We start from the raw sequence: 24,902 nt of genomic DNA, 5'->3' as shown, positions 1-24,902 counted from the left end.
CCTTGCCTTTCCAAATACATGTACATCCTGTCCCTCAGGATTCCCTCCAACAACTTGCCCACCACTGAGGTCAGGCTCATCGGTCTATAGTTCCCTGGCTTGTCCTTACCACCCTTCTTAAACAGTGGCATCACATTTGCCAACCTCCAGTCTTCCAGCACCTCACATGTGACTATCGATGACACAAATATCTCAGCAAGAGGCCCAACAATCACTTCTCTAGCTTCTCACAGAGTTCGAGGGTACACCTGATCAGGTCCTCTAGAATTGTCCACTTTTAAAAGTTATAGAACTTCCAGCACCTCCTCCTCCTCTGTAATATGGACAGTTTTCATTTTGAGTGCGAGCAGCAGCTGAGTTTAAACGAACCCGGAAGGCTACAGCTAAGGTAAGACAGTTTGTTTTAAAATTACTTACCGGTAGCGGGCAGCGGTGTTTTTTTTTCTCTTCACAGAAAGAGCGGGAGCAGCAGGGGGAAGTGATGACGACCAGAGGGGCAGCCAGGACCCAGAAGCTGGTGTAGCACAAACTTACCTGGGTAGGTTTTTTTCCCTATAAAAGTGCGCAGGAGAGGAACCCGAGACACTACAGAGATAGTGTCTCCCACCCACCCTCCTCCTCTAACCTAATAATAAGACCCATTGTGGTAAGTAGGTAAGTGCTGCATTTTGCTTGTTCTATTCTTTAGACCTAGTTTATTTTGTTTTTAAAAAAGTTACTTTTAGAGGGATGGCAGTGAAGGCAGTGCAATGTTCCTCCTGCAACATGTTTGAGGTGAGGGATGCCATGGTCGTCCCTCCTGATTACACTTGCAGGAAGTGCACCCATCTCCAGCTCCTCCAAGACTGTGTTAGGGAACTGGAGCTGGAGTTGGATGAACTACAGATCATTCGGGAGGCAGAGGGGGGTCATAGATCAGAGCTTTAGGGAAGTAGTTACTCCAAAGATTGCAGACAGATGGGGGACAGTGAGGGGGACTGGGAGGAAGCAGCCAGTGCAGGGACCCCCTGCGGCCGTTCCACTCAAGAACAAGTATACCGTTTTGGATACTTGTGGGGGGGGGAACGACTTACCAGGGGTAAGTAACGAGGTTCAGGCCTCTGGCACGGAGCCTGTCCGCGTTGCTCAGAAGGGAAGGGTGGAGAAGAGCAGAGCAATAATATTTGGGGACTCGATAGTTCGGGGCACGGATAGGCGGTTTTGTGGGGGTGAGAGAGACTCACGTTTGGTATGTTGCCTCCCAGGTGCAAGGGTACGTGATGTCTCTGATCGTGTTTTCCGGGTCCTTAAGGGGGAGGGGGAGCAGCCTGAAGTCGTGGTCCACATTGGCACCAATGACATAGGTAGGAGGAGGGCTGAGGATGTTAGGCAGGCTTTCAGGGAGCTAGGTTGGAAGCTCAGAGTTAGAACAAACAGAGTTGTTGTCTCTGGTTTGTTACCCGTGCCACGTGATAGAGAGTCGAGGAATAGGGAGAGAGAGCAGTTAAATGCGTGGCTACAGGGATGGTGCAGGAGGGAGGGATTCCGGTACTTGGATAACTGGGGTTCTTTCTGGTGAAGGTGGGACCTCTATAAACAGGATGGTCTACATCTGAACCTGAGGGGCACCAGTATCCTTGGGGGGAGGTTTGCTAGTGCTCTTTGGGAGGGTTTAAACTAACTCTGCAGGGGCATGGGAACCTGGACTGTAGCTTTAGGGTGCAGGACCTGGAGTGTAGGGAGGTTAGGAACATGGCATCAATCTTAAAGGAGGGTACCTGTAAACAGGAAAGTGGCTTAAAGTATGTATACTTCAATGCCAGAAGTATACAAAATAAGGTAGGTGAACTTGCAGCGTGGGTTGGTACCTGGGATTTCGATGTTGTGGCTATTACGGACACATGGGTAGAACAGAGACAGGATTGGCCGTTGCAGGTTCCAGGGTTTAAATGTTTTAGTAGGGTCAGAGGTGGGGGTAAAAGAGGGGGAGGTGTGGCATTGCTTGTCAAAGATAGTATTACAGTGGTAGAAAGGACGATGGATGAAGACTCGCCATCTGAGGTAGTTTGGGCTGAGGTTAGGAATAGGAAAGGTGAGGTCACCCTGTTAGGAGTTTTCTACAGGCCTCCTAATAGTCCTAGAGACGTAGAAGAAAGGATTGCGAGGATGATTCAGGAGAAGAGTGAAAGTAATAGGGTGGTTGTTATGGGGGACTTTAACTTTCCTGATATTGACTGGGAAAGCTCTAGCTCGAGTTCGTTAGATGGGTCGGTGTTTGTCCAATGTGTGCAGGAGGGTTTCCTGACACAATATGTAGACAGGCCAACAAGAGGTGAGGCCATACTGGATTTGGTTCTAGGTAATGAACCAGGCCAGGTGTTAGAATTGGAGGTAGGTGAGCACTTTGGGGCCAGTGACCACAATTCGGTGACTTTTACTCTAGTGATGGAGAGGGATAAGTGTGCATTGCAGGGCAAGAGCTATAGTTGGGGGCAGGGAAATTATGATGCGGTGAGGCATGACTTAGGATGCGTGGATTGGAAAAGTATGCTTCAAGGCAAGGGCGCAATCGATATGTGGAGCTTGTTCAAGGAGCAACTATTGAGTGTCCTTGATAAGTATGTACCTGTCAGGCAGGGAGGAAAGGATCGTGTGAGGGTGCCGTGGTTTAATAAGGAATTGGAATCCCTTGTTAAAGGGAAGAGGGCGGCCTATGTAAAGATGAGGCGTGAAGGTGCAATTGGGGAGATTGAGAGCTATAAGGTAGCCAGGAAGGATCTGAAGAGAGAGCTAAGAGCAGCAAGGAGGGGACATGAGAAGCCCTTAGTTGGTAGGATTAGGGAAAACCCAAAGGCTTTCTATAGGTATGTCAGGAATAAAAGGATGACTAGGGTAGGTATCGGTCCAGTCAAGGTTAGTCGTGGGAAGTTGCGTGTGGAGGCTGAAGGGATTGGGGAAACACTGAATGAATACTTTTCGTCAGTATTCACTCAGGAACAGGACATTGTTGCCAATGTGAATACTGAGTCACAATTAATTAGAATGGACGGCTTTGAGGTATGTAGGGAAGAGGTGTTGGAAATTCTGGAAAGGGTGAAAATAGATAAGTCCCCTGGGCCTGATGGCATTTATCCCAGGATTCTCTGGGAAGCAAGGGAGGAGATTGCAGAGCCATTGGCCTTGATTTTTATGTCCTCATTGTCTAACGTGAGCAAGTGCGAGGTCTTGCACTTTGGCAAAAAGAATATAGGAATGGACTACTTTCTAAATGGTGAGAAACTTAATAAAGCCAAAGCACAAAGGGATCTGGGAGTGCTAGTCGAGGATTCTCTAAAGGTAAACATGCAGGTTGAGTCTGTGATTAAGAAAGCGAATGCAATGTTGTCTCTTATCTCAAGAGGGTTGGAATATAAAAGCAGAGATGTACTACTAAGACTTTATAAAGCTCTGGTTAGGCCCCATTTGGAGTACTGTGTCCAGTTTTGGTCCCCACACCTCAGGAAGGACATACTGGCACTGGAACGTGTCCAGCGGAGATTCACACGGATGATCCCTGGAATGACAGGTCTAGCATATGAGGAACGGCTGAGGATACTGGGGTTGTATTCGTTGGAGTTTAGAAGATTAAGGGGAGATCTAATAGAGACGTACAAAATAATACATGGCTTTGAAAAGGTGGATGCTAGAAAATTGTTTCTGTTAGGCGAGGAGACTAGGACCCGTGGACACAGCCTTAGAATTAGAGGGGGTCATTTCCGAACGGAAATGCGGAGACATTTCTTCAGCCAGAGAGTGGTGGGCCTGTGGAATTCATTGCCACGGAGTGCAGTGGAAGCCGGGACGCTAAATGTCTTCAAGGCCGAGATTGATAGGTTCTTGTTGTCTAGAGGAATTAAGGGCTACGGGGAGAACGCTGGCAAGTGGAGCTGAAATGCGGATCAGCCATGATTGAATGGCGGAGTGGACTCGATGGGCCGAATGGCCTTACTTCCACTCCTATGTCTTATGGTCTTATGGTCTTATGGTCTACAGGAATAGTGCCAGAAGACTGGAGGATAGCAAATGTGGTTCTCTTGTTCAAGAAGGGGAGTAGGGATAACCCTAGTAACTATAAGGCCGGTGAGTGTCACTTCTGTTGTGGGCAAAGTCTTAGAGAGAATTGTAAGGGATAGGATTTATGAACATCTGAATAGGAATAACGTGATCAAGGATAGTCAGCATGGTTTTGTGAAGGGTAGGTCGTGCCTCACAAACCTTATTGAATTCTTTGAGAAGGTGACTAAGGAGGTGGATGAGGGTAAAGTGGTAGATGTGGTGTATATGGATTTTAGTAAGGCGTTTGATAAGGTTCCCCATGGTAGGCAACAGCAAAAAATACGGAGGTATGGCATTGAGGGTGAGTTGGAGGTTTGGATTACGAATTGGCTGGCTGGAAGAAGACAGAGGGTAGTAGTTGATGGTAAAGGTTCATCTTGCAGTGCAGTTACTAGCGGTGTTCCGCAAGGATCTGTTTTGGGACCATTGCTGTTTGTCATTTTTATAAATGACCTGGAGGAGGGGTTAGAAGGTTGGGTGAGCAAGTTTGCGGATGATATGAAAGTCGGTTAAGTTGTTGACAGTGAGGAAGGATGTGTCAGGTTACAACGGGATATAGATCAGCTGCAGAGCTGGGCAGAAAGGTGGCAAATGGAGTTCAATGTGGGTAAGTGTGAGGTGATTCACTTTGGTATGAGTAACAAAAAGATGGGGTACTGGGCTAATGGTCGGATACTTGGTAGTGTGGATGAGCAGAGGGATCTTGGTGTCCATGTACACAGATCTCTGAAAGTTGCCACCCAGGTAAATAGTGCTGTGAAGAAGGCATATGGCGTACTGGCTTTTATTGGTAGAGGAATTGAGTTCCGGAGTCCTCAGGTCATGTTGCAGTTGTATAAGACTCTGGTGCGGCCGCATCTGGAGTATTGTGTGCAGTTTTGGTCGCCATACTATAGGAAGGATGTGGAGGCACTGGAACGGGTGCAGAGGAGGTTTACCAGGATGTTGCCTGGCATGGTTGGAAGATCGTATGAGGAAAGGCTGAGGCACTTGGGGCTGTTTTCATTGGAGAAACGAAGGTTTAGGGGCGACTTGATAGAGGTGTACAAGATGATTAGGGGTTTAGATAGGGTTGACAGTGAGAACCTTTTTCCACGTATGGAGTCAGCTGTTACGAGGGGGCATAGCTTTAAATTAAGGGGTGGTCAGTATAGGACAGATGTTAGGGGTAGGTTCTTTACTCAGCGAGTCGTGAGTTCATGGAATGCCCTGCCAGTAGCAGTGGTGGACTCTCCCTCTTTATGGGCATTTAAACGGGCATTGGATAGGCATATGGAGGTTATTGGGCTAGTGTAGGTTAGGTGGGTTTGGATCGGCGCAACATCGAGGGCCAAAGGGCCTGTTCTGCGCTGTATTTTTCTATGTTCTATGTCACCATCTATTTCCCTACAATCTATATCTTCCATGTTCTTTTCCACAGTAAATACTGATGCAAAATACTCATTTAGTATCTCCCCCATCCCCAACGGCTCCACAAATAAGCTGCCTTGCTGATCTTTGAGGGGCCCTATTCTCTCCCTCGTTACCCTTTTGTCCTTAATGTAGTTGTAAAAACCCTTTGGATTCTCCTTAACCCTATTTGCCAAAGCTATCTCATGTCCCCTTTTTGCCCTCCTGATTTCCCTCTTAGGTATACTCCTACTGCCTTTATACTCTTCTAAGGATTCACTCGATCTCTCCTGTCCATAACCAAATGAGAAAATGCTGGAAAATCTCAGCAGGTCTGGCAGCATCTGTAAGGAGAGAAAAGAGCTGACGTTTCGAGTCTAACTGACCCTTTATCAAAGCTTGATAAAGGGTCAGTTAGACTCGAAACGTCAGCTCTTTGCTCTCCTTACAGATGCTGCCAGACCTGCTGAGATTTTCCAGTATTTTCTCTTTTGGTTTCAGATTCCAGCATCTGCAGTAATTTGCTTTTATCCTGTCCATACCTTCCTTCTTTTTCTTAACCAAACCCTTAATTTCTTTAGTCATCCCGCATTCCCTATACCTACCAGCCTTCCCTTTCACCCCGACAGGGATATACTTTCTCTGGATTCTTGTTATCTCATTTCTGAAGGCTTCCCATTTTCCAGCCGTTCCTTTACCTGTGAACATCTGCTCCCGATCAGCTTTTGAAAGTTCTTGCCTAATAACCATCAACATTGGCCTTCCTCCAATTTTGAACTTTGACTTTTAGATCCTGTCAATCCTTTTCCATCACTATTTTAAAACGAATAGAATTATGGTCACTGGCCCCAAGGAGCTCCCCCACTGACAGCTCAATCTCCTGCCCTGCCTTATTACCCAAGAGTTGGTCAAGTTTAGCACCTTCTCTAGTAGGTACATCCACATACTGAATCAGAAAATTGTCTTATACGTACTTTACAAATTCCTCCCCATTTAAACCCTTATCGCTGTTCCAAATATTTCTGACCTCTTTAATAAATTACCTTTACAGAATTAAAGCAACAGCTCCTCTTGAAAAGTCCAAATTTCTAAAGGACAATAATATCATAAACCTCCACCACAAGATCTTCATCAGCTGTACAGGGACTGATTATACTTCTGACATTACCTGTGACTTGAGAAGTTTATGAATACTGTTTGTTGCTCGTGGCTCTGAGGATGGAATCGTTCCATTTTGTGGAGAGGAAGTGTTATGCTCAGAAATATTTGTGGATGCTCTCACAAGCGTCTGACAAAAAGCATACGTCCTATAAAAAAAAATGTGAATTACAATCATAAACCACAAAACTAACATTATAAAGTGCTATTTGTCATAAATATTATAATGAATGGTCCAATAATCAACCTCATCTCAATGTTCTCATTCAATCTAGTATACCATTGAATGTTAAGACATGTTTGAGGGGCTGAATGGTCTTATTTTGTTCCTATTTTCTGTTATAGACCAGACCAAACTTCTTTTAAATATATCATGGAGATAACCAAGACCCTAACTTTTTTCTTAATTGAAAGCAATTGTGAGGTGCTATGTTCCAAATGTAATTCAAGTGGTGACACGACTTGACTTTACTCTTACCCAGAGTTAAATTACAAACAAAAGGAAGAAGAATGAGTATAACTTTAACTCTACTGGAACATTGAATAATAGGTTATTTAACTACTAAACAGCAGCTGTTCAATATAATAATATCCACAAATACAACCTAGGCAAAGGCAAAATCAGTAAAATAGATTGTCTCACATGCAGAGTTTCTCCAGTCCAGGATGAAGAACACCAAGACAATGACCTGGTACTGAGAACAGGTACGGCAGCTTCACAACCAACCTCAAAACCCCAACAACTGCTGAAAACTCAACTAAACCCCTGGTTCAGTGGGAGGCTGACTCCATTCTTTCACGATGCTTCTGCTGTTCCAATGCCTTACAGGCTCTTTACTTTATTAGCTTGGATGAGGTAACTGCTCACCTGTGGCTTAAAGCTTCTCTTAAAAAAAAGAGAAAATACACCTCTTAAAGCCATAGTATTGTCACAATTTTAACCAGAATTCCAGTCCTTATCCTATTGATGTACATTACAGCTGAACGGGAATCAACTTGCTGCTTAGGCTCTGTGTTGCCTCTGAGGTTGACAGTGGCAGAGCCCAGGCTAGTAAGGAGCTGAACCCAAACTGATGCCAGGGATGTACAAAGCCAATCTTTTCTGGCAACAGCCTCTCTTAACCTCATCCTGCAGGAGGGAACAGCACCCTTTGTTGGTTGGCATTGATTTAGTCAATGTGTTACATGAAACATGAACACCTTGACTCTGATGTCAAGGGCTCTACACTAACCACTTGATCCCAAACGTGGATGGCGTCATTTCAATCCCCTTTGCTCTCAATATGACTAGGAGAATGAACAGAAGTAATTTCAATCAAGTCAAGCTGAGTGAAGTGGAGGAGTAGCAAAGAAAAGAAGACTCTCAACCAGAAGGTCATATTACCACTGGGGATTCAGGAAGCAATTCTCAATCCTTGACCTCAGTGAGACGCAATGTGTCAGACATCCCAGTTTCACACAACAGGAACAAAGGAATGAAGAAATCAGGAAAAGGTACAGATTATTTGTCCCCCCGCATGTGGTGCACCACCAACTAGATTATGATTTGGAGATGCTGGCGTTGGACTGGGGTGGACAAAGTTAAAACTCACACAACACTAGGTTATAGTCCAACAGATTTATTTGGAAGCACTAGCTTTTGGAGCGATGCTCCTCCATCAGGTGAGAGCTACCTGCTGATAAACCTGTTGGACTATAACCTGGTGTTGTGAGTTTTAACAATTAGATTATGGCTGACTTTCTACTTCAACATAATTTTTCCAATGTCCTCACTGAAACCTGCCTCTGATTGCAGTTTGAATAGGGTGAATATGGCATTGCCAGTGGCTCTGAAGAGATTGTAGACATATTTTTTATGTGTCAGCTTTCCTTCAGGTTTGAGCACGGGGTATATTTGCAGGATCCTCAGCTTCCATCTGCTGAAGAATGGTCACTCACTGAGACTTTCTATGCAAACGCTGAGTATGTTTGTTTCAAAGACTATATCTAGCCTGGTCAGCTGATGGTGTGGTGTAGAATGACATTGGCTGAAGTGTTCTCAGAGACTGAGAGGGGGTTGCTGCTATTCAGCATCATCATCATTGGTGATCACTCAGGTCAAGTATGATTGTCCTCCATAAGGGCATCTATTTGTGGGCCTTCAGATGGCTGAAGAAGCCAATCTGGGATCCACGGATTCTATTACAATGTGCAAATTGTTGCACAGTAATGGTAGTTGGAGGTGGTGGTGGGTGGGCTGTCCTGATGTACTATCTCTCCTTGTGTAAGAGTTACTTCTGTCCAGGGCATGGCAGGGACCATTTTCATAGCTTCTTGCAAGGTGATGTTTCTGCAGTGATTCTGGTTTGTAGCCACCTTCTCCCAATTGTTGATGTTGATGTTGAATTGCTGGAGGTTGATCTGGATGTTATCTTTGAGGTGTTTCTTTTGGCCACCAGGGGACGCGCTGACCTTCCTTCAGCTGTGAGTACATTGCGTGTTTTTGGAAGCATAAGATGGGATTTGGATGAAGTGGCCGATCTGTTCGAGTTGCTGTCGAATGATGGTGGTGGTGATGTTCACTATGTTGGCCTCTTCCAAGACATGGGTGTTCGTGTACTTACCTCCCCAGGTGATCCACAGGATTTTTTGTAGGGATGGCAGCCGGTGACCAGTGGTGTTCCACAAGGGTCAGTGTTGGGACCACAACTTTTCACTTTATATATTAATGATCTAAATGAAGGAACTGAGGGCATTCTGGCTAAGTTTACAGATGATACAAAGATAGGTGGAGGGGCAGGTAATACTGAGGAGGCAGGGAGGCTGCAGAAAGATTTGGACAGGTTAGGAGAGTGAGCAATGAAGTGTCAGATGGAGTACAATGTGGGAAAGTGTGAGGTCATGCACTTTGGTAGGAAGAAGAGGCATGGACTATTTTCTAAGTGGGGAGAAAATCCTGAGGTACAAAGGGACTTGGGAGTCCTCATCCAGGTTTCTCTTAAAGTAAACTTACAGATTGAATTGATAGTTAGAAAGGCAAATACAATGTTGTCATCTCAAGAGGACTAGAATATAAAAACAAGGATGTACTGCCAAGGCTTTATAAGGCACTGGTCAGACCACATTTAGAGTATTGTGAGGAGTTTTGGGCCCATATCTCAGGAAAGATGTACCGGCCCTGGAGTGGGTCCACAGGACGTTCATGATAATGATCCCAGGAATGAAATGCTTAACATGTAAGGAATGTTTGAGGACTCTAGGCCGAGACTTGATGGAGTTCAGAAGAATGAGGAGGAATTTGACTGATATACAGAATAATGAATGGCCTGTACTGAATGGATGTTGGGAAGATGTTTCCATTGGCAGGACAGACTAGGACCTGAGGGTACAGCCTTAGAGTAAAGAGAAGACCCTTTAGAACAGAGATAAGGAGAAACTTCTTTAGCCAGAGCCTAGAGAATCTGTGGAATTAATTTCCACAGAAGGCTGTAGAGGCTAGGTCATTCACTATATTTAAAGCAGAGATAGATAAGTAATTGATTGCCAATGGGATCAAGGTTACGGGAGATAGCGGGAAAAAGGGGTTGAGAAACCTATCAGCCATGATTGAATGGCGGAGCAGACTCAATGGGCTGAATGGCCTAATGTCTGCTCCTATGTATTTTGGTTTTATGGTCTTATGTTGTTCCACTACTTTAAGGTGTCTACTATAGATAGTCCACTTTCCGCTTCATTTAGGAAGGACAATGACTTTGAAGATCAGAAGTTTATCCTGGGCCTTTAGTCAGTGTCTTCAACCAGCCTTCTTCTGAGTCGAGCATAGACTCCATTGGCACAGCTCAGACAGTGTGGCATTTCTGTATCAATGTTGGCTTTGGAGGAGAAAAGGCCTGCTGATGGTCTGGAGACTGATCCACATTTTACGGGGATGGTTATTGTAGGAGGGGTAAGGGACTGTTGGGTGGTGGTTGATGGAGGATTACAGTCTTTTTATGTTAAAGGTAAGGCCTAGAAGCTTATATGCTTTGGCACAGCCACCCAAGATGTAGTGCAGACCTTCCACAGAGTGTGCTGCGATGGCATTGTTGTTAACGTATTGAAGCTCCAAGATGGAGATGGTGGAGACCATGCCTTTGGCCCTGAACCTATTAAGGTTGAACAGCATGCCATCCTTACGGTAAATGATTTGAATTGCCTTGGGTGGGTTTTGGTCAGTGAGATGGAGGATGTGGTAATGAAGACGGTGAGCAGGGTGGGTGTGGTGATGCAGCTCTGTTTGACGCCCATCTCCACGGTGAAAAACTCAGACTCCAATCCACAGTTGCCAAATGCTACCATAGACATGTCATCATGCAGCAGCCTCAGCGTACTGGTGGAAGTATCAGAGTCACAGCCACATTGTAACAGTATCCACCAGAGAGAGTGTCAACAGCCTTAGTCAGGTTGATGAAGGCCATGTAAAGCAATTGTTTCTGTTCCTAACATTTTTCTTAGTCACCTGCTGTGAAGATCATGTCTGTTGTTCCACTGGTTGGGCTGAAGCCACACTGCGATTCAAGGACAATGGCAGAGGTCTATTGGGAAGGACACATGCAAGTATTTGCCAGTGGAGGACAGAAGGGAGATTCCCCTGTAATCCTGAGTCGGCATTGTCATCATTTGTGGATATGGTCACAATCAGAGCATCCCTGAGCTCTGAGGGGAGTTCTTCTTTGAGCCAAATCTTCAAAAGCAAAGCATGTCTGTGTTGCTGGAGCTGTGGGCCACCCTCCTTTAGGGTCTCTGCAGGAATCCCACCAGGACCTGCAGCCTTGTTGTTCCTTAGGCTCCTTATGGCATCTTGTACTTTAGTCGCACTGGGAGGTTCTCCCATGTCACCCTGGGGGATTTGGTTGATGATTTCCAAGTTAACATTGGCATTATGGTTGTGAAATTATTGGAAATGCTCTCTCCAACAGGTGTTTGTAGATTTCTTGTGCTTGAGCCGTTTGTGTCTGCCTTCGGGGGGTGGGGGGGAGGGGGTGGGGGGGTTGGTGGAGGGGTTTAGACTACTGGAGCTTGGACCGTATGCTGCCTTGGTGGTGCTGAAGAAACCTCTTGTGTCCCCAACAAGGCCGTATTAGTCCACCATTTGGGTTTGAGTGCCCTTACCCTCTTCTGGACATCAGTCTTAGCTTTGTCTTCAGCCTTCCTTTGGCCTTGCAGGTGATGTCATTCTGCCAATCACAGAAGGCTGTCCTTTTCATAACCAATGAGCTGTTCAATTTCATCACCATTCTCCACAAGTCAGGACTGATGTTTCCTGGACTCGTACCAGAGAGTGTTATTGCAGGTACTGAGAATGGTTTATTTAAGCAGACTCCAGTGTTCTCCCATATTCTCTGGGTAGTCCTGAGGTAGAGTTTTGGCAATTGAGGCTGGTAGATGCTGCAGAGTGACGACACAACTCAGGCCCTCAATGCTGAATATTGACCAGGTCTGCTTCTTTTGAACAATTTTCTTTCTGTGTAGTCTGATGGACATTATAAAACAGATAAATTAGTAATCAGTCCAGCAGTCATCTGAGCCTATCACAGCCCAGACGATGTTCATCTACCGATGGTGCCTGGAGTGAACAATGACCTAATCAATGAGATGCCAATGTTTTGGATGAGTCCAAAAGGCTTTGAATTTGTTTTTCTGACAGAGGAGTGTGCTTGTTATGGTAAGGTTGTACACAGTCTATTTTGTGCCCCTCAGGTCCTTTTTAAATCTTTCCCCTCTCACCTCAAACCTGGACTCTCTGGTTTTCAATTCCCGGCCCCTGGGAAAAAGACTATCTGCAGTCATCCTATCCATGCACTTCATGATTTTATACACCTCAATAAGGTCACTCCTCATTTTCCTACATTCCAAGGAATAAAGTCCTATCCCGGCCACCCTCTCCCTATAACTCAGCCATCTTGCTCTTGGCAACATCTTTGTACACCTTCTTTGCACTTTTTCCAGTTTAACAATGTCTTTCCTGTAACAGGCTGATGACAACTGTATACAATACTCCAAGTGTGGCCTCACCAGTGACCTATACAACTCTAACATAATGACCCAGCTCCTACAAAGCCTCGACCGATGAAGACCAGCATGGTAAATGTCTTGTTTAACACCTTGTCTAACTGTGACACCACGTTCAACAAACTATGTACCAGAACAATTTTGACTATGATGGAGTTATAATTGCTATTTCCTCCAATTATACTTCAAATCCAGGACACCCCCCCGAGTTGTACTGCCTTCTATGCACTGGCTTAAAAAGCTTTCCGAGATGTATTTTTAGAATTTCAATCCCACCAAACTCTTCACACTATGACTATATCTCCAGTTAATGTTGATGTAGAGGTGCTGGTGTTGAACTGGGGTTGACAGGGCCAGAACTCACATAACACCAGCTTATAGTCCAATAGGTTTATTTGAAATCATGAGCTTTTGGAACGCTGCCCCTTCGTCAGGTGAGGTGAAGAGAGTTGATGGTTGGTTTGCTGAGCTGTTTGATTTTTTTGCAAACGTTTTGTCCCCCTTTCAGGTGACAGCTTCAGTGCTGCATATCATAGAACATTGAACATAGAACATTACAGCGCAGTACAGGCCCTTTGGCCCTCGATGTTGTGCCGACCTGTCATACCAATCTGAAGTCCCTCTAACCTACACTATTCCATGTATGTCCATATGCCTGTCCAATGACGACATAAATGCACTTAAAGTTGGCAAATCTACTACCGTTGCAGGCAAAGCATTCCCTAGCCTTACTACACTGAGTAAAGAAATTACCTCTGACATCTATCCTGGCTTCCCAGAGGATCCTAGGATAAATCCTTACCATAACAAGCACACTCATCTGTCAGAAAAACAAATTCAAAGCCTTTTGGACTCATCCACGCTCAAAACATTGGCATCTCATTGATTATCTCCCCTCAATTTAAAGCTATGTCCCCTCGTGCTCGCTGTCACCATACTTGGAAAAAGGCCCTCCCTGTCCACCCTATCTAACCCTCTGATTATCTTATATGTCTCTATTAAGTCACCTCTCAATCTTCTTCTCTCTAACAAAAACAGCCTCAAGTCCCACAGCCTTTCCTCGTAAGACCTTCCCTCCAAACCAGGCAACATCCTAGTAAATCTCCTCTGCACCCTTTCCAAAGCTTCCACATCCTTCTTATAATGTGGTGACCAGAACTGTACACAATACTCCAAGTGTGGCCGCACAAGAGTTTTGTACAGCTGCAGCATAACCTCATGGTTCCGGAACTCGATCGTTTTATTAATAAAAGCTAAAACACTGTATGCCTTCTTAACAACCCTGTCAACCTGGGTGGCAACTTTCAAGGATCTGTGTACCTGGACACCGAGATCTCTCTGCTCATCTACACTACCAAGAATCTTACCATTAGCCCAGTACTTTTCATTCCGGTTACTCCGACCAAAGTGAATCACCTCACACTTGTCCGCATTAAACTCCATTTGCCACCTCTCAGCCCAGCTCTGCAGCTTATCTATGTCTCTCTGTAACCCACAACATCCTTCGTCACTATCCACAACTCCACCGACCTTGGTGTTGTCTGCAAATTTACTAACCCATCCTTCTACGCCCTTTTCCAGGTCGTTTATAAAAATGACGAACAGCAGTGGACCCAACACAGACCCTTGCGGTACACCACTAGTAACTGGACACCAGGATGAACATTTCCCATCAACCACCATCCTCTGTCTTCTTTCAGCAAGCCAATTACTGATCCAAACTGCAACATCTCCCACAATCCCATTCCTCCACATTTTGTATAATAGCCAACTGTGGTGAAATCCATATATATCACATCAACCGGTTTACTCTCATCTACCTGTTTGGTCACCTTCTCAAAGAACTCAATAAGGTTTGTGAGGCATGACCTACCCTTCACAAAACCGTGCTGACTATCCCTAATCAAATTATTATTTTCTCGATGATTATAAATCCTATCTCTTATAACCTTTTCCAACACTTTACCAACAACTGAAGTAAGGCTCACTGGTCTATAATTACCAGGGTTATCTCTACTCCCCTTCTTGAACAGGGGAACCACATTTGCTATCTTCCAGTCTTCTGGCACTATTCCTGTAGACAATGACGATTTAAAGATCAATGCCAAAGGCTCGGCAATCTCCTCCCTGGCTTCCCAGAGGATCCTAGGATAAATCCCATCCGGCCCAGGGGACATATCTGTTTTCACATTCTGCAGGATTTCTAATACCTCTTCCTTGTAAACCTCAATCCCACCCAGTCTCTGGATGAAGCAGTGTTGTTGTGATCTGCTCAGTCAGTCACGATGGGTGGTTTTTAGATTTTGTCCTGTAGTGATCCATAGACGAGGTCTATTTCAACATGTGGAGTGGCAGATGGAGTTTAATTTGGATAAATGTGAGGTGCAACATTTTGGAAAGTCAAATCAGACTAGGACTTATACACGTAATGGTAAGGTCCTGGGGAATGTTGCTGAACAAAGAGACCTTGGAGAGCAGGTTCACAGCTCCTTGAAAGTGGAGTCGCAGGTAGATAGGATAGTGAAGAAGGTGTTTGGTATGCTTTCTTTTATTGGTTAGTGTATTGAGTACAGGAGTTGGGAGGCCATGTTGCGGCTGTACAGGACATTGGTTAGGCCACTGTTGGAATACTGCGTGCAATTATAAGACCATAAGACATAGGAGCGGAAGTAAGGCCATTCGGCCCATTGAGTCCACTCTGCCATTCAATCATGAATAATGGGCATTTCAATTCCACTTACCCACATTCTCCCCGTAGCCCTTAATTCCTTGTGACATCAAGAAGTTATCAATCTCTGCCTTGAAGACATTTAGCGTCCCGGCCTCCACTGCACTCTGCGGCAATGAATTCCACAGGCCCACCGCTCTCTGGCTGAAGAAATGTCTCCGCATTTCTGTTCTGAATTTACCCCCTCTAATTCTAAGGCTGTGCCCACGGGTCCTAGTCTCCTCACCTAACGGAAACAATTTCCTAGCATCCACCCTCTCCAAGCCATGTATTATCTTGTAAGTTTCTATTAGATCTCCCCTTAATCTTCTAAACTCCAATGAATACAATCCTAGGATCCTCAGCCATTCCTCATATGTTAGACCTACCATTCCAGGGATCATCCGTGTGAATCTCTGCTGGACACGTTCCAGTGCCAGTATGTCCTTCCTGAGGTGTGGGGACCAAAACTGGACACAGTACTCCAAATGGGGCCTAACCAGAGCTTTATAAAGTCTCAGTAGTACAACGGTGCTTTTATATTCCAACCCTCTTGAGATAAGTGACAACATTGTATTCGCTTTCTTAATCACGGACTCAACCTGCATGTTTACCTTTAGAGAATCCTCGACTAGCACTCCCAGATCCCTCTGTACTTTGGCTTTATAAATTTTCTCACCATTTAGAAAGTAGTCTGTGCTTGTATTCTTTTTTCTAAAGTGCAAGACCTCGCATTTGCTCATATTGAATCGATCAGCCATTTCCTGGACCACTCTTCCAAACTGTCTAGATCCATCTGCAGCCTCCCAAATTCCTCAGTACTACCTGCCTGTCCATCTAACTTTGTATCATCGGCAAACTTCACCAGAATGCCCCCTGTCCCTTCATCCAGATCATTAATATATAACGTGAACAACTGTGGCCCCAACACTGAACCCCTCGGGACACCGCTCGTCACTGACTGCCATTCTGAAAAAGAACCTTTTATCCCAACTCTCTGCCTTCTGTCAGACAGCCAATCCTCAATCCATCCCAGTAGCTCACCTCAAACACCATGGGCCCTCACCTTGCTCAGCAGCCTCCCGTGTGGCACCTTATCAAAGGCCTTTTGGAAGTCTAGGTAGATCACATCCACTGGGATTCCCTGGTCTAACCCACTTGTCACCTCTTCAAAGAATTCCAACAGGTTTGTCGGGCACGACCTCCCCTTACTAAATCCATGTTGACTTATTCTAATCCGACGCTGCTCTTCCAAAAATTTAGAAACCTCATCTTTAACGATGGATTCTAGAATTTTACGAACAACCGAGGTTAGGCTAATTGGCCTATAATTTTCCATCTTTTGTCTTGATCCTTTCTTGAACGATGGGGTTACAACCGCGATCTTCCAATCATCCGGGACTTTCCCTGACTCCAGTGACCTTTGAAAGATCTCAACCAACGCCTCCGCTATTTCCTCAGCCACCTCCCTCAGAACTCTAATTCTGGTCTCCTTCCTGTCAGAATGATGCTGTGAAACTTGAAAGGGTTCAGAAAAGATTTACAAGGATATTGCCAGGGTTGGAGGATTTGAGCTACAGGGAGAGGTTGAATCAGCTAGGGCTGTTTTCCCTGGAGCGTTGGAGGCTGAGGGATGACCTTATAGAGGTTTATAAAATCATGAGGAGCATGGATAGGGTAAATAGACAAAGTCTTTTCCCCGGGGTGGGGGAGTCCAGAATTAGAAGGCATAGACTTAGGGTAGAGAGGAAAAATTTAAAAGGGACCTAAGGGGCAACGTTTTCACACAGAGGGTGGTACGTGTATGGAATGAGCTGCCAGAGGAAGTGGTGGAGGCTGGTACAATTGCAATATTTAAAACACATCTGGATGGGTATATGAACATGAAGGGTATAGAGGGATATGGGCCAAGTGCCAACAAGTGGGACTAGATTAGGTTAGGATATCTGGTCGGCATGGATGAGTTGGACCGAAGGGTCTGTTACTGTGCTGTACATCTCTATGACTCTATGTTTATGGCAACAGCGGATACATACAGGCTTCCAGAATATCCTGGGCTTGCCTTTATTCAGCCTGTCCCAGCATCGTAACACTGTCCAAGTTGGATTGGTGCCCTTCATTGTTCGTGTGTATCGACATCAAGGAGAACTGGTCATGTTGTTTTGTTGCAAGCTGATGTTCATGTATTCTGGTGTCGGGTTTCCTGAGCGTTTGTCCGATGTAATGTGTCTCACAGTTGCTGTATGGTATGTTATTTATCACGTTCGCCCTGCATGTTGTAGGTACAGGATCGGTTAGCTTGGATTGTGGCTGGTGAAGTGTGGCTGGGGGTTTGTCTGATGTCATTATTCCCAGAGGGTGTAGGCATCTTGTAGTCAGTTCTGAGATGTTTCTAGTATAGGGTAGAGTGGTCAGTGTGTTGGGGTGCACAGTGTCTTTTTGGTGTTGTTCGAATGCCAGGCATCGGTGGATGAAGCAGTTAGATTATCTATTATTAGCAAATACATTGTGTAGGAGTTCCTCTTCTTTATTGCAGAGGTCTGGGCTGTTACAGTGAGTTAAAAAACAATGACTGCAGATGCTGGAAACCAGATTTGGGATTAGTGGTGCTGGAAGAGCACAGCAGTTCAGACAGCATCCAAGTAGCTTCGAAATCGACGTTTCGGGCAAAAGCCCTTCATCAGGAATAAAGGCAGTGCGCCTGAAGTGTGGAGAGATAAGCTAGAGGAGGGTGGGGGTGGGGAGAAAGCATCCCCTCCCCCACTCACCCATTGTACTCTACGCTGCTTTCTCCCCACCCTCCTCTAGCTTATCTCTCCATGCTTCAGGCTCACTGCCTTTATTCCTGATGAAGGGCTTTTGCCCGAAACGTCGATTTCGAAGCTACTTGGATGCTGCCTGAACTGCTGTGCTCTTCCAGCACCACTCATCCAGAATCTGTTACAGTGAGTTACATAGTTTTATCAGACACAGCTCTGTTTGTGGACATTGGGCTGGTTACGGTTGTAAGTAAGAATCTGGTCTGTGTGTGTAGTCTTTCTGTACACTCTGGTAGGGAATTCACCATCATTCTACCAGTACATCTAACAACAGGAATTGGTTGTCATCTTCTTCTGCTCTGTGAACGTCATCCTGGTGAATATCCTATTAATAAGGCAATGTGTGCTTTCGAACTGGGACTGTTTGATGATAATGTATTGTCCATGTATCTGATCCATGGTTTGGGCTGGGCTTGGGGTAGGGCTATGCTTTCTTGACTTTGCATTTCTGCTTCAGCAATGAACCCGAAATGGGTGAGCCCCTGGATGTCCCATTGATTTGTTTGTAGACCTGGTCATTAATAACAAAATGCATGGTCAGACATAGGTCCAGTCATATCAGCATATTATCTTTGTTGATAGTTTCATGGCCGGTCTGTATTGCCGGTTTGTCTAGAAGTGTGGCCTGTATTTCCTTTGCTGATGTTATGTTAATAGAGGTGAACTGTGCTGTAATGTTGAATGAGACCGTCATTTCATCCTCGTCAATCTCTGATGTTGTTGAGTAATTCCTGTGCTGAGTGACTGGCGTGTCTTGAGTCTGTGCTGAGGTTTATCAGTCTGTGGTGAGTGATGGTGCTGCTCCAAGGTTATGCTGTCCTTGGCTTTTTTTAGAGAGGTCGTAAGCAGTGATTCTGAAAAATCTAGGTTTGAAGGGTTTTCGGGCCAGTTTGACTATAGCTAACAGATATTGCCTCAGACAAATAGCTTTCAAGTTTTAAACAAAGTCACTTGTACAATGAGAGGGGAGAGGCTAGTTCTCCCAGCTTAACTTGGGAATATTGGGGCAGGTGATACGGTGCCACTGGCATTCTGCTTGAATTGAACATAGAAAGCATTGAGCACATCAGGGATTTTTTTTGTTTGTCCGCTATTTTGGTTTGCTTTATTTTGTATTCTATTTTTTTGCGCAGACCTTGCCATAGGTTGCGGGTGTTTGTATGGTTATTTTGGGCCTCTAGCTTGGTCCGGTACTGCCCCTTTACATCTCTAATGGCTTTGTGGAGGTCAGATCTGGATGTTCTGTAGAGCTCTGGGTTGTCTGACTTTAATGCCACATGCCTGGACTTCAGTAGGCAGTGGATTTAGAACATAGAACATAGAAGAATACAGCGCAGTACAGGCCCTTTGGCCCTCGATGTTGCGCCGATCCAAGCCCACCTAACCTACACTAGCCCACTATCCTCCATAAGCCTATCCAATGCCTGTTTAAATGCCCATAAAGAGGGAGAGTCCACCACTGCTACTGGCAGGGCATTCCATGAACTCACGACTCGCTGAGTAAAGAACCTACCCCTAACATCTGTCCTATACCTACCACCCCTTAATTTAAAGCTATGCCCCCTTGTAATAGCTGACTCCATACGTGGAAAAAGGTTCTCATGGTCAACCCTATCTAAACCCCTAATCATCTTGTACACCTCTATCAAGTCACCCCTAAACCTTCTTTTCTCCAATGAAAACAGCCCCAAGTGCCTCAGCCTTTCCTCATACGATCTTCCTACCAAACCAGGCAACATCCTGGTAAACCTCCTCTGCACCCGTTCCAGTGCCTCCACATCCTTCCTATAGTATGGCGACCAAAACTGCACACAATATTCCAGATGCGGCCGCACCAGAGTCTTATACAACTGCAGCATGACATCAGGACTCTGGAACTCAATTCCTCTACCAATAAAAGCCAGTACGCCATATGCCTTCTTCACCTTCTTTCTCGGTTCATTGGAGGTTTCTGGTTGGGGATCACACAGATTGACCATTTAATCAGATGTTTGTTTTGATTGATTCTGTTCTGAATGTTGCTAAGCAATTAATTGTAGGTGTGGTCTTTCCAGGGTTTGCACACTCCTGGATACTGGCACACGTGTTCTCTGACACGATTCAGGACCAACGGGACTTTTTTGCTGTCTTGAGTCATTGACGCTTTGACACTCCTGTTTTTTTTCTTTTTTTCTTTTCTTTTTTTCGATTTTTTTTAATTTTCTTTTTTTTTCAGTGCACGAATCTTTATTCAATTTCCACCACCAGGAATATATGAAAAACACCCAAGTGGCCAGTGACAAGCACTGCCCTTCACATCAAAGGGCAATGCTGTGTGATCAAAACAGTGAAGGGGAGGGTAGGGACTAAATCAAAATAGAGTTGGAGGGGGAAATAATGCACTCCACTCCCTGCGGTGCCCACCTCTCCCTGAACAACTCCAGGGAGACACACCTGCTTTTGTTTGTCAGCCAGCGCTCCCTGATTTGACCACGTTAACAGCCCCAGTCGGGGAACTCAGATTATATGTGGTTTGCCTGGCTGATTTCAAAACAATCACGACAGTGTAGTTGCTGGAGGAGATTACAGAGATTGTGAACAGTTAAGCCTTGGAGAGAAGCTAAACATATTGGCAAGATGTTGACAGTCGAAATATTTCTTGACTGGAACTAATTTTATTGGTATGCAATGATCAGTGAAGATGGGATTTGTGAATTGGGCAGTGCAGCTTTAAACACTAAATTTGTGCCTTGTGGGTGGGGTCGTGCTGGGGGTGGGATGATGGGGAGAATATGACAACCTAGCCCAGCCTGAAGCAGTCGAGTCTGGGGGTAACAAAATCAGAAAAGAGGGTTTCAGCAGCACATGGGGTATGATGGGGACATATGCTGGAATGTTGCAATGTAGCTGTTCATGGATGATTTGGTGGTTGGATGTTTACCTGTGCCTGACCCAGGTGTCTGATTCATACCCTCGCTCTGTGTAGTTCTCAGGCAGAAGGCCAGTCCGTCCTGTCTGATGCGAAGTTCCACGGACCCAGCCTTCACTCACGTCCTGCTGGTTTGTGGGGTCCAGGAAGATGTAATCACTGAAATTCAGTTTCAATTCATCATCATTCTGTGGTAAGTAAGGATAGAGTGTACGTGCAACCTGGGAAAAAAACATTGAGTACATTTCTCGGGAATGGTTCAGAAATGTTCTAGTTGATTGAGATTGTATTTTTACAAACAAACAGTCTCTTCAGTACTGATGCCAATAACAAAACAGAATTTGACCCAGGATAATTAAAAAGGTCAGTGGAACTTTATCTTAATTGGCCTAGAAAAGAAAGTAATTTCTAAAGCTCTGCTTAGATAACGGCTTTAGCAACGATGTGGGCACCTCAATTCTGGAGGTTATAATTAGCTCCACAGGAATGCAGTGATGATGCCTCCGTGGGAATGACGTAAAGTGGACCCCTACACCCTTCCATATCACAATGACATTTTAAGGGTAAGTTTAAGGGGAGACAATGGTCTAGTGGTATTGTCGCTGGATTGTTAATTCAGAGAAAAGTTCTGGGGGAACAAAAACAGAAATTGCTCGAAAAGCTCAGCAGGTCTGCCAGAATCTGTGGAGAGAAAGCAAAATTAACATTTCAGGTCAAGTGGCCCTTCAATAGAACACAGATACTCTCAGACCTGCTGAGCTTTTCCAACAATTTCTGTTTTCGTTTCTGCTTTACACCATTCACAGTTCTTTGGGTTTTTAAAGTTCTGGGGGACCCGGGTTCGAATGCTGCTACGACAAATGGTGGAATTTGAATTCACTAAAATATATGAAATTAGCAATCTAAATAATGACCTTGAATTGATGTTTGGTAAAAAAAAAACACATCCGGTTCATCAATGTCTTTTCATGGAAGCCACTGCCATTCTTACCTGGTTAGGCCAACATGTGACTCCAGACCCACAGCAATGAGGGACAGGCAATAAATACTGGTCTAGCCAGTGATATTCCCCATCCCATGAAAGAATAAAAAACATTGCATAGATTCTACTACCTCACGCACAGAAAGGAAAGGATAATCAAACCTTGGCGTTTAAAATGCTTAGATGATGCAAGATTTGTAGCTCAGGCTGAGGTTTAGGGTGTAGGTTTGCTCACTGAGCTGTAGGTTTGATATCCAGACGTTTCATTACCTGGCTCGGTAACATCATCAGTGGCAACCTCCAAGTGAAGCGAAGCTGTTGTCTCCTGCTTTCTATTTATATCTTTCTCCTGGATGGGGTTCCTGGGGTTTGTGATGATGTCATTTCCTGTTTGTTTTCTGAGGGGTTGATAGATGGTATCTAGATCTATGTGTTAGTTTATGGCGTTGTGGTTGGAGTGCCAGGCCTCTAGGAATTCTCTGGCATGTCTTTGCTTAGCCTGTCCCAGGATAGATGTGTTGTCCCAGTCAAAATGATGGTTTTTTTCATCCGTGTGTAGGGCTACGAGGGAGAGAGGGTCGTGTCTTTTTGTGGCTAGCTGGTGTTCGTGTATCCTGGTGGCTAACTTCCTTCCTGTTTGTCCTACGTAGTGTTTGTGGCAGTCCTTGTATGGAATTTTGTAGATGACGTTGGTTTTGTACATGGGATGTACTGGGTCTTTTAAGTTTGTTAGTTTTTGTTTGAGAGTGTTGGGTTTGTGTGCTACTAGGATTCCAAGGGGTTTTAGTAGTCTGGCTGTCATTTCTGAAACTTCTTTGATGTATGGTAAGGTGGTTAGGGTTTCTGGCAGAAACACATAGATCTAGATACCATCTATCAACCCCTCAGAAATGAACAGGAAATGACATCACCACAAACCCCAGGAACCCCATCCAGGAGAAAGATATAAATAGAAAGCAGGAGACAACAGCTTCGCTTCACTTGGAGGTTGCCACTGATGATGTTACCTAGCCAGGTAATGAAACATCTGGATATCAAACCTATAGCTCAGCGAGCAAACCTACACCCAATGCTTAGATGATTGACAAAGTTTGCTAGAAAAGACAGCTTCCCCTGGGAAGGAGGATGTTCTGATATTCTAACTGGGCTGTTCAGGCATGATGTTGGGAAGGCCATCCTCACAAAGACGGGAATGGGAATCTAGAGCTCCACTCCCAAAATGTGTTGAGTGTGGGAGGCGGGGTCCAATCAAGAATCTCAGACTGGAGATGAGTATAATTTTGTTTTTGAAATGGAGGTCAGATGGTGGATGGAAGGACAGTGGAGTCTCGTTGTGGCCAGCATGGTTTCCCCCTGTTCATTCCCCAAGTCAAGAATCGACAACAAATGATTGAAATCAGAATTGATTCTGATGCATCACAAAGTGTTCCTGCAATGACCAGCAGAAGGGAACAGACATATCGCTCATTCCGATAAGACAGGAATGTGGGAGTGAACAAACTCTCTCCACCTCTGCATGTGGCATCACTGGACCTGACCCATACAAACCCATTACCTTATAATGTACAAATCGCATGTCTCTGGAATAAAGAGCTGCTGTCCACTGGCAGGTAACCCCCAGTTTGATTGATTGAGCAAGTTCCTCCAGTTTCCACTGCTGTTGGACCTGAAACTTGTGAGAGAGTGTCAGGTGCAGTTGTTTGTTGTAGAGATCAATCTGACAATCTGTTTGGAGAAAAGAACAAAGTCATGGATCAAACACGCAAGAGCTTCGCAGTGGGACAGATCACACAAAATCAGAGATTCAGATCACACAGTATCAGAGTCAGATCACACAATATCAGAGAGTCAGATCACACAATATCAGAGTCAGATCACACAATATCAGAGAGTCAGATCACACAATATCAGAGTCAGATCACACAATATCAGAGTCAGATCACACAATATCAGAGAGTCAGATCACACAATATCAGAGTCAGATCACACAATATCAGTCATATCACACAATATCAGAGAGTCATATCACACAGTATCAGAGTCAGATCACACAATATCACAGACTCAGATCGCGCAATATCAGAGTGTCAGAGTACAGCAGACGCCTGGAGGAAGAACGCCTCATCTTCCGCCTCGGAACACTTCAACCCCAGGGCATCAATGTGGACTTCAACAGCTTCCTCATTTCCCCTTCCCCCACCTCATCCTAGTTTCAAACTTCCAGCTCAGTTACTGTCTCCTTGACTTGTCCGACCTGCCTATCTTCTTTTCCACCTATCCACTCCACCCTCTCCTCCTTGACCTATCACTGTCATCCCCTCCCCCACTCACCCATTGTACTCTATGCTACTCTCTCCCCACCCCCACCCTCCTCTAGCTTATCTCTCCATGCTTCAGGCTCACTGCCTTTATTCCTGATGAAGGGCTTTTGCCCGAAACGTCGATTTCGCTGCTCGTTGGATGCTGCCTGAACTGCTGTGCTCTTCCAGCACCACTAATCCAGTACAATATATCACAGTCAGATCACACAATATCAAAGAATCAGACCACACAGTATCAGAGAGTCAGACCACACAGTATCAGAGTCATATCACAGAATATTAGAGTCAGATCGCACAATATCAGAGTCAGATCACACAATATCAGAGAATCAGATCACACAATATCAGAGAATCAGATCACACATTATCAGAGAGTCAGATCACACAATATCAGAGTCAGATCACACAGTATCAGAGTCAGATCACACAATATCAGAGTCAGATCACACAATATCAGAGAATCAGATCACGCAATATCAGAGTCAGATCACGCAATATCAGAGTCAGATCGCAC

The 24,902-nt window shown here is 45.0% G+C and overlaps 1 protein-coding gene across 1 annotated transcript in view; it reads right to left on the bottom strand.

Moving 5' to 3' along the window:
- The window catches only part of LOC140485883 (ubiquitin-associated and SH3 domain-containing protein A-like), a 171,580-nt gene that overhangs the window by 71,909 nt on the left and 74,769 nt on the right, over positions 1–24,902 (bottom strand). Inside the window, exons 5-7 of the mRNA XM_072584332.1 lie at positions 23,623–23,792; positions 21,098–21,306; positions 6,632–6,770 (exon numbers count right to left, since the gene is read on the bottom strand). Coding sequence (XP_072440433.1) covers positions 6,632–6,770; positions 21,098–21,306; positions 23,623–23,792 — 518 coding nt within the window. The remainder of the gene's footprint in view (positions 1–6,631; positions 6,771–21,097; positions 21,307–23,622; positions 23,793–24,902) is intronic.

This window comes from Chiloscyllium punctatum, chromosome 15, assembly GCF_047496795.1.
Source record: "Chiloscyllium punctatum isolate Juve2018m chromosome 15, sChiPun1.3, whole genome shotgun sequence".
NCBI classification, from domain to species: Eukaryota; Metazoa; Chordata; class Chondrichthyes; order Orectolobiformes; family Hemiscylliidae; genus Chiloscyllium; species Chiloscyllium punctatum.
Note: the sequence above shows the minus strand (reverse complement) of the source record. Positions and strands in the feature narration are given on the sequence as shown.